The 13,983-nt window shown below is 58.3% G+C and overlaps 1 protein-coding gene across 15 annotated transcripts in view; it reads right to left on the bottom strand.

Annotated features, from left to right (window-relative positions):
* CACNA1G (calcium voltage-gated channel subunit alpha1 G) overlaps positions 1–9,381 on the bottom strand; it is a 63,144-nt gene extending 53,763 nt beyond the window's left edge. For 13 of the 15 annotated variants that reach the window (XM_070560695.1, XM_070560699.1, XM_070560704.1 and 10 more), the window contains exons 1-4: positions 8,958–9,344; positions 1,046–1,157; positions 760–893; positions 239–336 (exon numbers count right to left, since the gene is read on the bottom strand). In XM_070560695.1, coding sequence (XP_070416796.1) covers positions 239–336; positions 760–893; positions 1,046–1,157; positions 8,958–9,199 — 586 coding nt within the window. In that variant the 5' untranslated portion in view covers positions 9,200–9,344. Of the gene's footprint in view, positions 1–238; positions 372–759; positions 895–1,045; positions 1,158–8,957 lie in introns of those variants that run through there. The other 2 variants (XM_070560708.1, XM_070560710.1) reach the window with 2 other exon arrangements.
* Between the last annotated feature and the right edge of the window lie 4,602 nt (positions 9,382–13,983).

Raw genomic sequence — 13,983 nt, 5'->3', positions numbered from 1 at the left:
ATGAGGGGGAAGGGTCTTTCCAGGCAACTTTCACAGTGCCACAGCCAGGTGTGGGGGCTCCATTTGGCCCATGACCCCCAACTTGAGCCCACTCAGCCCTTCTTTGATGGGGTCTGCCTCAGAGTGCCAGGCCCTGATGTGGCCTGTAAGTGGTCACAAGGTAGGGGTAGGGTCTGAGATTTCCATATTTCTTCTTGGGGCTCTCCACCCAGGGGCTGAGGGCCAAGGGGTCACTCACTGGGCACCCGGTTAATGGCCCTGAGCGGTCGCAGCACACGGACTGTCCTGACAGCTGAGAAGCTGACGTTCTGCAGGTCCAGCGAATACTCCAGCATCCTGCAGGGAGGGGCCCAAAGGGAGGCCCTTTGAGTCTGAGGCCGCCGTCGGTGGGGGGGGGGGTCAAAAGAGGTCAATGAGGAATCCTGCTGTGGTGGGGCAGTACCACCTCTGACTCCTCCCCCTCCTCCACCAAGGAACCCCGAAAAGCCGGCTCTCTGCCTGTGGGCAAGGCCACCCCCAAGCCAAGGACAGACTCCTCATCAGAGAACAAACGGAGGAGGGTGTGGATGGAGGGGCCGTGGAATCCAGAGAAGTCCAGACTCAGCGCTACAGACAGGGCAGCCTCGGAGCCTTAGCGGACAGCCAGGGAGAAAGTGGTACTGTAAGTGGGCTGAGCTGGGGGTTGGGGCCGAGAACCCTGGCCCTGGGGAAAGGACTGATCTGATCCACTGCTCTCCCACCCCCAGCCCAGGCCCTCACCCTGCAATGACGATGAAAAAGTCAAGCCGGTTCCAAGTGTCTCCCAGGTAACACTTTTTCCCAAAGATGCCTAAGGCCACCATCTTCACCACCATCTCCACGGCGAAGAAGGCAAAGATGAAGTCATCAAAGGCCTGATGTGGGGACGAGAGTCTGCTGAAACTGAGAAGCAGGTGGGGGAACACCCCCACCCCCATCCCCACCAGTGGGGTCAGGGCCTCTTGCAGAGAAGGTGTCAGGATTATTAAGATCAGGAGCAGCCCCCTCCCCCACCACATACACTCACCTGCAGGATCCGGCAGCGCTGGGAGTCACAGGCGATGTCCTCGCACGGCCGGAACATGCCCAGGGTCACACAGTTGAGAAGGATGACCAACATGCTGATGCGCTCGAACCAGGTATCCAGGAGGTTAAGGAAACAGCTGGCCAGCCCCGGAGCCGAGCCCGTGCCCTCCCAGCCCACCCTAGCACCTCCTGCTTCTTGACCTCCCAACCCCATCAGAGACGCAACCAGTCGTGATGGGAAGGCCCTGGCCTACACATCAGACCAGTCCCCAGGTCCAGTCCCATTTTGGTCCTCTCACCTCTCTGGACTCTGCTTCCTCATCTGTAAATCAGGAAAAGCCACAAATACCCTGACTATTTGCACAAGCCATTTGGGGGATAAAATCGATCGTGCTTGTGGAAATGCCAGACACTGAGAATTTGCTGCTGAAGCTGAATCCTATTCTCCCTACCTCACAGGGAAGATGTGAGAAGCAAATGAGATAATGTATGTGGATGTGTGACACAAACCTCAAGTCGGATTATGCCTGCCTTACAGTTTACCAAGCACGTTCGCACCATGCCACACTTGATGCTCACAACAGCCCCGTGAAGTATCCGGGGTAGATCATTTTCTTCCCCAGAACCTGAGGAAACTGAGGCCCAGAGAGTCAAAGACATGTGCTGAAGGTCACAGGACAAGCCAGGATGAGATGGAGGTTTCCAAGCTCCTGATCTGGGATAGCTGCTTCCACAGCGCTCAGGCATGCCGCGAAGGGGCTGTCACACCCATGCTGGCACCAGACAGACAGGCAGAGGCAGACAAGGGGGCCCGCAGCTGTAGTGCCCCTTCACCACAGCACCAGAGCCAGAGGCTGCCTCTCCCACCACCAGCCCCCTGGCCTCTCAAAGCCCTCGGATGGCCTCTAGACTCATTCGCACATTTAAATAATGAGGACCCACTACACACCAGGCCCCGTGCTAGGCATCAGCCCCCAGCCCGTGCAGAATGGACAGTATCCTGTATAAACAGACTATGCCGCCATCGCATCTTCTCACGGCTTCTAGCAAAACCCTAGCCCAGACCAACTAAAACGGACTCTGTTCTGCAGCAAGGGGGAGAGAGGCATCCTTCTAAACCCTGAGTCTTTCCACATAGCGGATTTTATTAAGGGGCTCACTTCCAGCCCATGTGCAGGAGAATATACAAAATGACCTGCACACCTTAGAAGGTTCTGCGCACCAGACTCACAGATAAGTGCAAGCACCCTATTTTTCTCAAGGAAAATGGGAGGAGTGGAGAAGAGCAGAGACTAGAAACAAGCAGAGAGTGTGAGACTGGAGAAAAGAGTAGGCCTCGGGGATGGAGGTGGGGAGGGAGTCATGGCAGCCCACGGCCCGGCCCACCAAGCCAGACTCAGTGGAGTGGAGAGGGCCTGAGCAGACGGACTCTTGCTGCCATAACCCCACTTCTGCAGTGAGAGGGCTTTGGCCAGGAACCCAAGGACTTTCCTCCTGGCTGGTCCCAGCCATACTCCATCTCTGTCTGGAACCTCAGACCATGCCCCTCCCCAGGAGCCCACAACTCCTCGATCCCCTCACAGCCCTCGGACCCCCTCCTCTGTCACTCAGGTCCTTCTCCCTCAGACTCACATCCCTTCCCGCTGACAGGTACTCCAATACCCCAAGGTACTGCAATTTCCCTAATCTCCACCTCCTCACAAGAATAAGAGTAAAAAAATACAATAACATAGTTCCAGGTTTTTGGGGTAAGTAGATGGAAGGGGAAATAAAAAGAAGGCTCTGTTTCCATGGAGCTGTTTTCCTGGTGGAGCTGGAGCCCAATGGATCTCTCCCCAGAATAGGGGTCAGCCAGGGGTCACCCTGAAAAAAGGGGGACAGGGAGAGAGCTCCCTTGGGGCAATCATCTGGAAAGGAAAGGACACAATTACCCTCAAGAACTGGCCTGCTTTCCCCAAGCTCACCCCCTCCTCTCCTCTGCAGGGAAGGGACCCATATGTGCAGATATCTCTACACGGGGGAGTGGGTAGCTCTGGGAAGTGGGGCTCCTGGGATGCCTGTTTGGACCCCTCTAATAGCTGTGCTCCTACCATGGCTCTGTGCATTTGTCTCCTCTCCCTTGCTGAGACAGGGGCACTCTCTTACATCTTTATATCCCCTACAAAGCTTAGAGTAGTGCCTGGCATGTAGCAGATGATCAATACAATACAATGAATGAGTGAATGAGTGAATCAATCAGTCAATCTCCCTTCCTAGAAGCCAGATGTATCTCCCCATTCATGTTTTCCTGCCTTGTTTGCCTCAGTAGCAATGAACTGATGATAACAACGGGGGGGGGGGGGGGGGCGGTGGGAGGGGCAGAAGCGACACCGGAGACGAGCTGTCCCTCCTTCTGTCTCTCCTTCTGTCCCCACCTTCGACATGCTGACACTGGGGCCTCTCATAGCCAGAGTCTGCCTCCAAATAACCCCACCTCCAGCTCTTCACCACTGAAGTCCCTTCTCGAGGGCCCCCTTTGCAATTCACCTTACTCCCACGTACATTCTGCCCGCTCTCTACCACTCTCCTTTCTCTACAGGTAAACATAAAAGGACAGGTCATATACTGCTGGTGGGAATGAAAACTGGTGCAGCCACTATGGAAAACAGTATGGAGATGTCTCAAAAAATTAAAAATAGAAATATCATATGACCCAGACATCCCACTACTGGGTATCTATCCAAAGAACCTGAAATCAGCAATTCAAAGAGACCCATGCACCTCTATGTTCATTGCAGCATTATTCACAATAGCCAAGACGTGGAAGCAATACAAGTGCCCATCGACCGGTGACTGGATAAGGAAGATATGGTATATATACACAATGGAATACTACTCAGCCATAACAAAGCATAAAATCGTCCCATTCACAACAACATGGATGGACCTTGACAGTATTATGTTATAAGGGAAATAAGCCAGATAGAGAAAGACAATCTCTGTATGACTCCACTCATATGTGGAAAATACAAAAACGTGGACAAAGAGAACAGATTAGTGGTTACCAGGGGAAAGGAGGGGGTGGGCACAAAGAGTGAAGTGGTGTGCCTACAATAAGACTGACAAATAATAATGTACAACTGAAATTTCACAGGGTTGTAAACTATCATAACCTCAATAAAAAATAAAATAGAAAAAAAAACATAAAAAGACAGGGAATACACCAAGGCACAGGAAAACTTGGACAATCTGAATCAAGGAATAATTAGCAGGGTGAGGGGGTCCTTCACCCTTCTCAGAGGAGGGCTCGTTTCCTTGGGAACATGGCCGTATGTCACTGTGTGATGTTCCTCTGTTGCCATAACAACGGGAGGATATGTCACCAGGTGGTGGGGATTTGTTGCCATGGTAATTAAAGGGACCCCTCACACATGAACTCCCCTTACCCAGGCTGCTGTCTTGTCCTCATGCAGGGAAGGGGAAGTAGGGAGACCCACAGGTTATCAGGTTGAAGGGAAACCATGTGACAAATCCCCATGGCAACCAAAGGAACGGGGGACACTGGTTGCCATAGTGACTATGAGAGACCTGTGCAGTCATATGTCTACTGTTGCTATGGTGACTGTCCGGGCTGGAGTGGATCCCAAAGGGGGAGGTGGGTAGGAGAGGGGAGGATCTTTCTTCTCCCCACAACCCACCATCAAAAGCAGACAAAAAGGAAATGGCAGGGCAAGGAGCCCCACTGCCATCCCTCCGCCTCTTCTCCCTCTAGGAGAGAGAACTAGAGCATGTTATCTGCACAACTGAGTCCTCTCTGTGGGGCTTATCTAGAGCCCTTGCCTCGCCTGGCAGCAAGGGACAGGGAGGTGTGGAGAGGAGGGAGGAGGGCTGGGGTGCCTCCAGGGGCATGGGGGCTTGGGGCAGGGCGTGACTGAGAAGGGAAGCAGGCCCTCCGGCTGCCCCATTCCCCTCTGGAAGCCTGGAAATCTGGTACTGAGGAGTGCTGAGGAGGAAACCGGCCTGGACCCAGGAATCCTAGCCTCCTAGTATGCGTTAGGAAGGTGGGGTCCTTGTCTCCCCCCTCCCCCGCCAAGAGAGGCTGGTGCCTATGGGATATGGGATTCAGCATTCCCGGGGTGGGGAGGGATATAGGGCTCAGCAGCGAGGCTCCTGCTAGGAAGGCTGAAAGGGGGATTCCCCCAGCCAAGCCCCCACTCCTACAGCCCGTTTCCCAGTGGGCTCCCTGCCGCCCGCTCCAGTGTGTGGGTGTGTGGGGAGAGAGGCTTCCAGCTGAACCAAAAACTGAAGCCCGAAGAAAGGCAGCCGGCCCCACCCAGAGACAGAGACGTGAGACACAGAGACACAAGAGAGCCAGCCCATTGGAATCTTTGGGAGAGGAAATAGGCCAGAAATCTGATTCAAATGTCTGTGACTCTGTGTGTGTGTGTGTGTGTGTGTGTGTGCGCGCGCGCGCGCATGTCTGCGTGTGTGAGCAGTTGTGTCTGTCGCCATCCTGGCTGAGGAAGGCAGGGCGGGGTGAGGGCTGGGGCGGGAGCAGGCGCGGGGTGAGGTGGGGCTCTGTGGTGGGGATAATCCCAGGAATGGCTCCAACTGGCACTGTGGGCGATGGGGAGTCCCCCAACAGTTCGGTGGAGCAGAGTGGGTGTGTGACCCAGAAGGAAGGTGAGCCTGGGACAGAAAGGGTGCCAGGGGGTGCTCTGGCCCCACCAAGTCCTATTCAATTCCTCAGCCCCTGACCTTCTCCCCAGACCCCCTCTGCAGAGCCTTGGGCTTAAAATGAGAAGAGGGAATTGGTGAGGACACAGGAAGAACAAACCCCCCCATTTCCTCTGAGGACCAAAATGGAGAATTCTCCCTAGGTAAGAGAAACAGGCAAACTTGGGGCACTGGGACAGTGGCAAGGAAAGCTCCAGAAATTCCCGGTGCCCCCTCCCCTCCAGACACACACACTCAGACACACACAGTGACGCAGTCACACACTCACACTCACTTCTGGAAGCCATTAGGGCTCCTGCCGTTCGGGCCTCCCCCTTCTCCTCCCCCCACTCCTGGCAGGCTCCCCTCTCCCCCTCTGGCCCCCCCTCCCACTCCCCCTCTCGGCATCCCAAATGCCAGCCTGTGATTTCCAAATGAGAAAAAGCTGTGCTGGGCTCTGAGCTTGGAGAAACTCCTACACAAACTTCCAGATGTGACACAACAGCCGGAGAGGGAATGCTCAGGATCTCCTTCCCGGGAGGGGAAACGCACTCCCTCACACTTGAAGAAATACACGCTGGAAAACCCAACACGCTTCTCTATAACCTAGGAGGAGGGGGCCTTTCTGACAATGAACTGACTGTCCACGAGTATCCCTGGTCTCTCCAAGACTAAAACATGCACTTCTGAGCCCCTCTTCCTTTTTTTCCTTTGGCTGCACTCCCTCCCTCCCCCACCCCCAACACACACACACACACACACACACACACACACACACACCACTTCCTACCTGGGTCTGGATCTCCTCTCTAGGAAACTTGGCCTCTTAAAGAGGCTAAGAGAGGAGAGGGCTGAGAAGAAGACCAAGAAGAGTCTAACTGGCTTCAGTGCGTTGGGGGGAGGTGTCCTTAGGTCCCGCAGGCTCGGAGGTGCAGAGAGGAACCTTGTGGAGCCAAGGGAAGCCTCACAGATACCAAAAAGAGAGAAGAGAAAGACGGAGGCCCAGGAGTCAGTGCACAGCCCCTCTGGCAGTGAAAATACAGGTTTCCCTTGACACTTGGGGGTAACGGGAGTGATGAGGGGCACAGCTTAGGCGGCCTCCTTGCCAAGAAACTGTCCTCAGCCACCCCAGGCTTTGCACCTTGTCCAGCCCTAGGATGCCAGTGCCCCACACGGCAGACTCCCACGCCTCAGACATAAGCCTATCCCTCACCCCCAAGATGAGCACTAGGCTCCCACCTCTCTTCATTCCAACCCTCTCCACGACCCCTCAAGGAAGAAATTGGCCCTGAGATCATCCCCTAGCACCTGACATAGAGCAGGTGGGGAGATGCTAGCCAAGAGGTCTGGGGTTTTTGGAGGGGGAGGGAAAAGGGAGAGAAGATCTCTCCACCTCCCCTGGACCCCTGCAAAGGAGAGGATGGGCCTGGTGCCTTTTCCCCTTTATGGAGAGGGTGGTTGGTTAGGGGCAAAGAGAAGGGATGCCCAGAGCCCACCTTTCTCAGAGATATTTGTTCTCCATCTCTGCCATGCAGAAAGGGGCCCAGGGGTAGGGGACCGGGGAGGGGGGGAATTAGAGGCCAAGATGTGCCTATTCAGCAGGTCAACAAACCTCTGAGTACCGCCTCCCCTTTCTGCAGCTCAGAGAGAAAGGAAGAAGGGGCAAGGGATGGAGAGGGGGTGTCATGAGGGGAACGTCTTAAAGACCCACAGGGTGTAGAGGATGGGGGTTGGGGGGACCCAAGCTCACATCCCTGCTTTGCGCACTAGAGGCAGCAGAGCTGCAGAGAGTGAGGGCGGCACCAAGCCTCCCCCCTTCCCCAAAGCAGCGTCCCAGTTGGGTTCTCAGGGGTTACAAGGGAGACCTAAGGGTTCCCATCCTGGGTCCAAAAGAGCCCCTGAGCTGGGAAGAAGGAGCCAGGAGAAGCTGTCAAGACCTAGGATGGCAGCGCACCCCCCTTGCCTTCTGGCGGTAGCGGGACCCACCCGGGAGCCTGGAGCCCAGCATCAGTCAAGCAGTGCTTTGTGCTAGAGGCTGAGGGGGAGAGGCCCTGGGGATGAGGGGGCTGGGGTCACCCATACCACTTCAGACAGAGCAGAGGATCTCTCTCCCTGGAATGTGGGGCTTGCCTTCCACAAACCCATCTGAGGAGTAGACACTGGGGTGGTGGACCAGAGTCTTCCTTAGCGAACAGGCTCAGTCTCCCTGTGCCCCCAATACTTTCTTGGAGGGCTACCGTCTCCCATACCTGCTCTGTGCTCAGGTGGGAACACTCTTTATTTGCGAAACGGGATGGGTAACTTGGACCAGCTTAATCCCATCCCCCACTTGCCAAAGCTCTCACCAGTCTTTCCCTCCACAAGAAAAAAATCTAGCACAAAACTCCCCAACCCAACCTCAAGCACCCGCATTGAAGAAGGAATTGGAGAGAAGGGAGGCACTCTGGGTATTGGGCTCCAACTGGAAGGGTCTCTGTCCCAGCTCTGGGGGCAGACAGCTTCTCCTCCGCCACATCTTGTTCTCATTCTGCACCCCTGACATCAGCCGCCGCCGGAATCTCCTTGTTGTGCCTCCAACCCGCGGGGTGGGGGCCGGGGGTGGTGGTTAGGACCTGGTCCCCGCCCCCCAACATTTCCCTCTGGGTCAGTAAAAACCTCAGCCTCGAGGACCAGGTCAGGGGAGGGGGTTGGGTGGGGATCAGACCCTGGAATCCACCGCAAACTTTGGAGCAGGGGCAAGAGGGAAACCCAGGAGATTGCGGTCCCCCCTCCCCCGTCCCCGCAGCTTCCTCCACACCCCACCCCCCAAACTCGGAAACCAAACCTAGCTCGCTAACCGGCGGCAGGCGGAGTAGAGCTCCCAGGCTCCCGAAGCTTCCCACATCTGGAGGATGACGACCCTCCCCTGCCCACATCTGGAGAGCATCCAGCTGCCAACCAGCGGGGCACGTCTCCTCTCTTTTCCTGGCCTGGATCCCAGCCCCCCCAGCGAGGACTGAGGTGTGTGTACCGAGGTGGGGCTCGCCTGGGGTATCGGCCAAACCTGCTCGCGTCTCTGCTCCCACTCCGAAGCCCCCCTCCATTCCTTAGTAGCTCCCTTCTCCTCTGCCTACCTTCCAGGCTCACTTCTCCCACTCACCTGGCTTTTGGTCCCCTCCGGTGGCTCGGCCCGCCCCCCTGCGGACCCCCCAGCCCGGCCGTCGTACCCCGGAGGATATGGGTTACAGACCGTGCGGAGACACCAGCTCCGCGGGCGGCTGTCCTGGCTCAAGTAGAAGAAAACCACCGGGGCCAGCGCCGGGTACGGCAGCCCCTCCGCCTCGGAGTCCGCGCTGCCCGGGTCCTTTTCCGCCGACCCCGGCCCCGGCCGGCCCCCGGCCCCCGACAGGTCGTTGAGCCGCATGAAGCTCCGGGGCTGTCCTGACTCCTCGGCGCCCGCTCCATCCTCCTCCTCGTCCATCCTCTGGCCAGCCGGGGCCCCGGGCGGTCTCGAGAGGGGCGAGCGGCGCCCCTCAGAGGAGGTGTCCTCACGCAAGCGGGGGGCCCCGGCGGGGGCGCATTTGGGGGGCTCTAGGGCTCAGGCTGAGCCCCCGGGAGGGCCAGTTCAGCCCAGCTCCCCCTGCCCGCAGGGGCATGCTGCCCGCGGGGCGCCGGGTCGCAGGGAAGCCCCGCCCGGCGCGAGTCCCGCTCCCCCAGGGCCCCTGGGGCCCCCCGGGCCAGCCGGCCGGCTCCCCCTCACTTTGTTCCGGCTTCTTCGATTCGCGCCCAGGCTCCGGTCGCCCGATTCGGCGCTACCCTTCGGCGAAGCGGCCCCGAGAAGGGGAGAGAGAAGGGGGCGGAGGGCGGGGGGGTCCGGGGAGGGGCGCCCCCTCTTCCCGCGGCGCAGCTGGAGCAGGATCTAAGGGGTCAGCATCGTCCCGGCTCCGAGCCAGCGGCGGCGGGGGGAGGGGAGGAGGGATCTCTTTGGGGGTGGGTTTGGAGGGGTGGGGGGCGGCTCCTTCCTCCGCCCCTCGGCGGGCTCACGGTCCAGGAGGGGCGGGGAGACGGTGGGGGGCCGTCCCGGGCGAGGGTGGAGGCGGAGATGCCGCCGCCGCAGCCGCCGCGGTGGCTGCCGCTGCCGTAGCTGTCGCCGGCGCCACTGCCTCCTCCTCCGGCCGAGACGCGGAGCGAGCAAGCGAAAGCGGCGGCGAGGAGCCCGGCGCACACCACAGCTGGATCCCTCACTCCAACTTCAAGCCTCGGCCCCGCCTCTCCCCAGCCAGCCTCGCAGCCAATCGCCGCACGCCGCCGGTCCCGAGCCGCGCGCCCATTGGCCAGCCGCCGTGGCAGTGAGGGCGGGGCGCCCGCGGAAAGAACCACAGCTGGAATCCTATTCCCACCCCAAAGCCCGGGACCGCCCCTCTCCCCTCCCCTTGCCCCTGGGTCCACTCCCGAAGGCCGGAGCCAATTAGAAGGCTACCCAGACCGAACCCACTTTCCTATTGGCCGCTGGGGTCTCTGGGACTCCCCTGGAGGGAGCCGGAATCAGAGAATTCGCCGCGAGGTCCTGGGATAGCGCCGCCGGCCCCCGGCATCCTTTGTCCACGACCCCTGAATTGGACCACAGCCGGAAGGCGGGGCTCAGCTCTGGGCGGGCCTGGAGAAGAAGGGAGGAGGGCAGCTGGGGTGTGGGGTGTGACCAGGGTCCCAGAGAGGAATCCTGGGTCTCCACCTGGTTAATCACTCACTGGAGTTGAGCCTGGGAGCGGAACTGAGGAAGGAGAGGAGCGGAGCAAGATGTCCCGGGGGTAGGGCTTCACGCAGGAGAGACATGGTCTTGGGGAAACAGGCCGAGCCAAGGAAAAGCTGGGGCACGCAAGGTCTGGGCGTGGCCTCCACCAACCTCTGGGGCTTGTTGGTCCTCCTCCCAGGTCCACTTCTGCGACTTTGACCCTGACCTCCTAACCCTAACCCGCTGACCCTGACCTCACGTTGACATTCCTGAGTTTCATCCCCTCTGCCCCTAGGGATCCTTTGGAGGGTGTGGATCCAGCGCAGGGGGCTTCGCGCTTGAGCACGTGGCCCCAGGCAGGCCACGTCGGACTCAGAGCCGGGATCCCCAAGAGCAGCTCAGAGCAGAGAGAGGCTCCTGCAAAGAGTGTGTGGGAGCGGGTGGCAGCACAGAGCTGGGCTTTGCCGACTCTTAAACTGCAAAGTCTCATCAATCGTCCACTCCGTGCCTCAGTTTCTCCCTCTCGAGTTCCAATATGGTATGTGGAGGCTGTCCGCAGGACAGGAGCTTCGCGGGGCTGCTCTCCCAACGGGAGGATGTCCTCGAGTGTCTGCGGCTTCCCACGCGCGCACGCGCACGGGCAGACCCCGGCCCTCGCTCTGCCTCACCTTCCCGAGTCCCCGGGCTCCCTCTCGCCGCCGGCGCTGCCCCAACAGGCTGTAGGTACCCGGGAGCGGAGCGCCGCGGGAGTGCTGGGCGCTGGGGTGAAGTGGGGTGGAGAGGGCATCGAGGATTAGACATCGGGAAGCACTTGCCCACCTCTGCAGGAGGTAGACCCAACGGAACAAAGCAGGTCAGTCAGTTCCCCCTCCCGGGATTTCGGGACGCTTACGCCACTGCGGAGAGGCAGAGGGATGGACCGGATGACCTCCCGCACCCGCCCCCCGACTCCCCGGCGTTGTAAGCTCTCCCTTTGGCTGTGCCACCCACGCAGCCCCTGCGTGCCTCCCGCGGCGTGGGGTGAGTGTCTCAGCTCCCTCCGGGGGGCGTTGCGGGGAATGCAGTGGGGAGGGCTGCGCCGTCGCCTCCCCGGTTGCCCTTTCGCCGAATCCGGGCACCGAGTTGTTGCAAATGAGGCCGGGCTCATTTGCATTTCATGCTAATGAGCAGATCCCTTAAGTGCCTCTCTGTCCTAGCGGGAGCCTCTGCTCTCATTCCGCGTGTGCCCCGCCAGAGTCTTGAACTCGCAGCCGTCTTCTGGGAGAGGGACCTATTTATGGTTCGCTCTACGTGTCTGACACCTACTTCCCTCCCGCCGGTCCGCAGTCTGCCGGGTCAGCCTGCCCTTCCCCGATGGGTCAAGAGGCCCCAGGACTGGCACCGGAGATAGTGACTCTAATCATCCCCTCTTTGCAGAGAGGAGAATAAGGCCACAGAGACTTGCCCAGACCAATGGCCAGGTTTCCTGGTGGTCAGCAGGCCCCACACCTTCATCTATCATCCAGGCCACCCCCAGTCTCTGGGCTGAACTCTGTTCTAGAACATATCCAGAAAGGGGGAACAGACACATGTACCATCTTGACAAAATGAGACCCACATTTACTTCCCTGGGCTCAGGGTGTGGAGTGACCCATCACCTAAGGCATCCTGATCCCTGTGTGGGCACTGGCGGACTCTGACATCCCAGTCAGAGATGCTCACTATTAGCCTGAGTGGAGAAGGGAAGGGAAGGCAGGACCCATGGAGAGGGCAAAGGAAGCAGTGAGACCATCTTTAACTCCCACCCTCCAAGCCTCAGCTCTGACATCACCTCCTCAGCAGCCTTCCTTCAGCAAGCACTGCAGTGCCTACTAAGTGCCAAGGTGCTGAGGGCACAGTACTGAGCCAGACAAGAGTCTGGACCCTCCTCACACTTTGCCCAGGCTGGGATTACATATTTGTTTGTAGTAATGAAACAACTGTCTTCCCCTCTAGGCTGTGTGTCCCCTGAGGGCAGGGCTATGTCCATTTCACTCACCAGGGCCTAGTCCAGGGCTTGGCACATAGTAGGTGCTTAATAAATCTGTTAGATGAATAAATAACCTCAGACAGGGAAGGGGGGTAAGAGGGACAAGGAATTCCTTTGTTTGGGCCTCAGTTTCCTAACAAAGAAGTTAGGCTTAAGTGTTGTCTAACATCACTTCTGGGTTTGAGGGGGAACCCCCATTTGGCCCTGCTCGGCCAGCCCCACCAGCCCATCCAGCCCCCTCCCCTTTACGCCTCCCTCACGGCCTGGCTGGCTCCCTCAGGAACCAACATAATCTTCCCCTCTGTGATGCTCTCTGCTCGGCAATGATACAAACATCGTCCCATTTAGTCACCTCATAGCCTTGGGAGCTGGGTGGTAGTTGTCCCATTTTTTAGATCAGAAAACTGAGGCTCAGAGAGATGGAATTACTTAAGCGACTGCTCAAACCCATTAGGCCCTGTTTCCAATGACCCTGACCCACAGGTCCTCCAGGACAGTCCTGCCGGCAGTTCAAGGAGCTGACCCAAGAGGGACCAGCAAAGGGGAAGAGAGGCTGCAGACTTTAAATCCCACGTCTGAGCAAGACTTGTGTTCAGCCTTGTCCTCTTTATAAAACACACCCCTCCCGGGAGAACTCACCCCCTAAGGCCCTACCTCCTTCCTCTGATCCCATTTACAGAATCCCATAGTTAGGTGTGTGCTGGTACCAGGGGAAGGGAAAGAGGATACAAAAGCAGAAGGAAGCCTGGATGCAGGGGTCATCCAAACACACCCTCCTTCACAGCTGTGCCTTGACCTCCGAGGGGACGAGGAAGCCTTAGTGGTCTTTATTGTACCCTGAAGACCCCAGAAAGAACCAGATGTGTTGAGTGGTCTCAGGCCAGTCTCTTACCCTCTCTGGGCCTTGAATATCTATCCATATGAGGCCAAAGGTACCTGCCTTGCCACCTCTTTTATGAGGGTCAACAGGATGACAGAGACAAGAGTGCTTTGCCAACTGTCTAGACCTTTCCAAAGCCAGGGCTGGGGTTGCCAAAAAGGCCACCTGTGCTCCACCATGCCCCACCCTCCTTCCTCGCTGCCCCCAAGACCAGGCTCTACTTGCCCAGCCCTCAGACTTCTGGGCAAGGCTGAGCAGCCTCCCGCCAGGAAGGGGCCAGCTGACCTTGTTGGCCAGAGCCCTAATCTCCTCCAGATGGGCTGGTGGCTTGCACTGAGGGCCCAGCTGCCCAGACAAAGCTGACCCCGGTCCCAGTGACCATGTGTGGTGGTGTGTAACTGTGTGCAGGGGGTGGCCACAGTCCTGAGCGGATCTTGGAGTGACTCAGTCTAGTCTCCCAGCTCCTTCCTGCCCACTCCTCCTCACTGCTGACATCCCCACAATCGGTGGCCCTATTAGGACTTAATCTCCAGCAGCCTTTTCTGGCTATCTGTACTGCATGGCTCTGGGGCTACAAGGGTGCCCAGGCTCAGCAGACCTCTGAAGGGCCTGGGAGGGCAGCTCCTTCCCCTCCTCCACGCCTGT

Source organism: Equus przewalskii, chromosome 10 (genome assembly GCF_037783145.1).
Source record: "Equus przewalskii isolate Varuska chromosome 10, EquPr2, whole genome shotgun sequence".
Lineage (NCBI taxonomy): Eukaryota > Metazoa > Chordata > Mammalia > Perissodactyla > Equidae > Equus > Equus przewalskii.
Note: the sequence above shows the minus strand (reverse complement) of the source record. Positions and strands in the feature narration are given on the sequence as shown.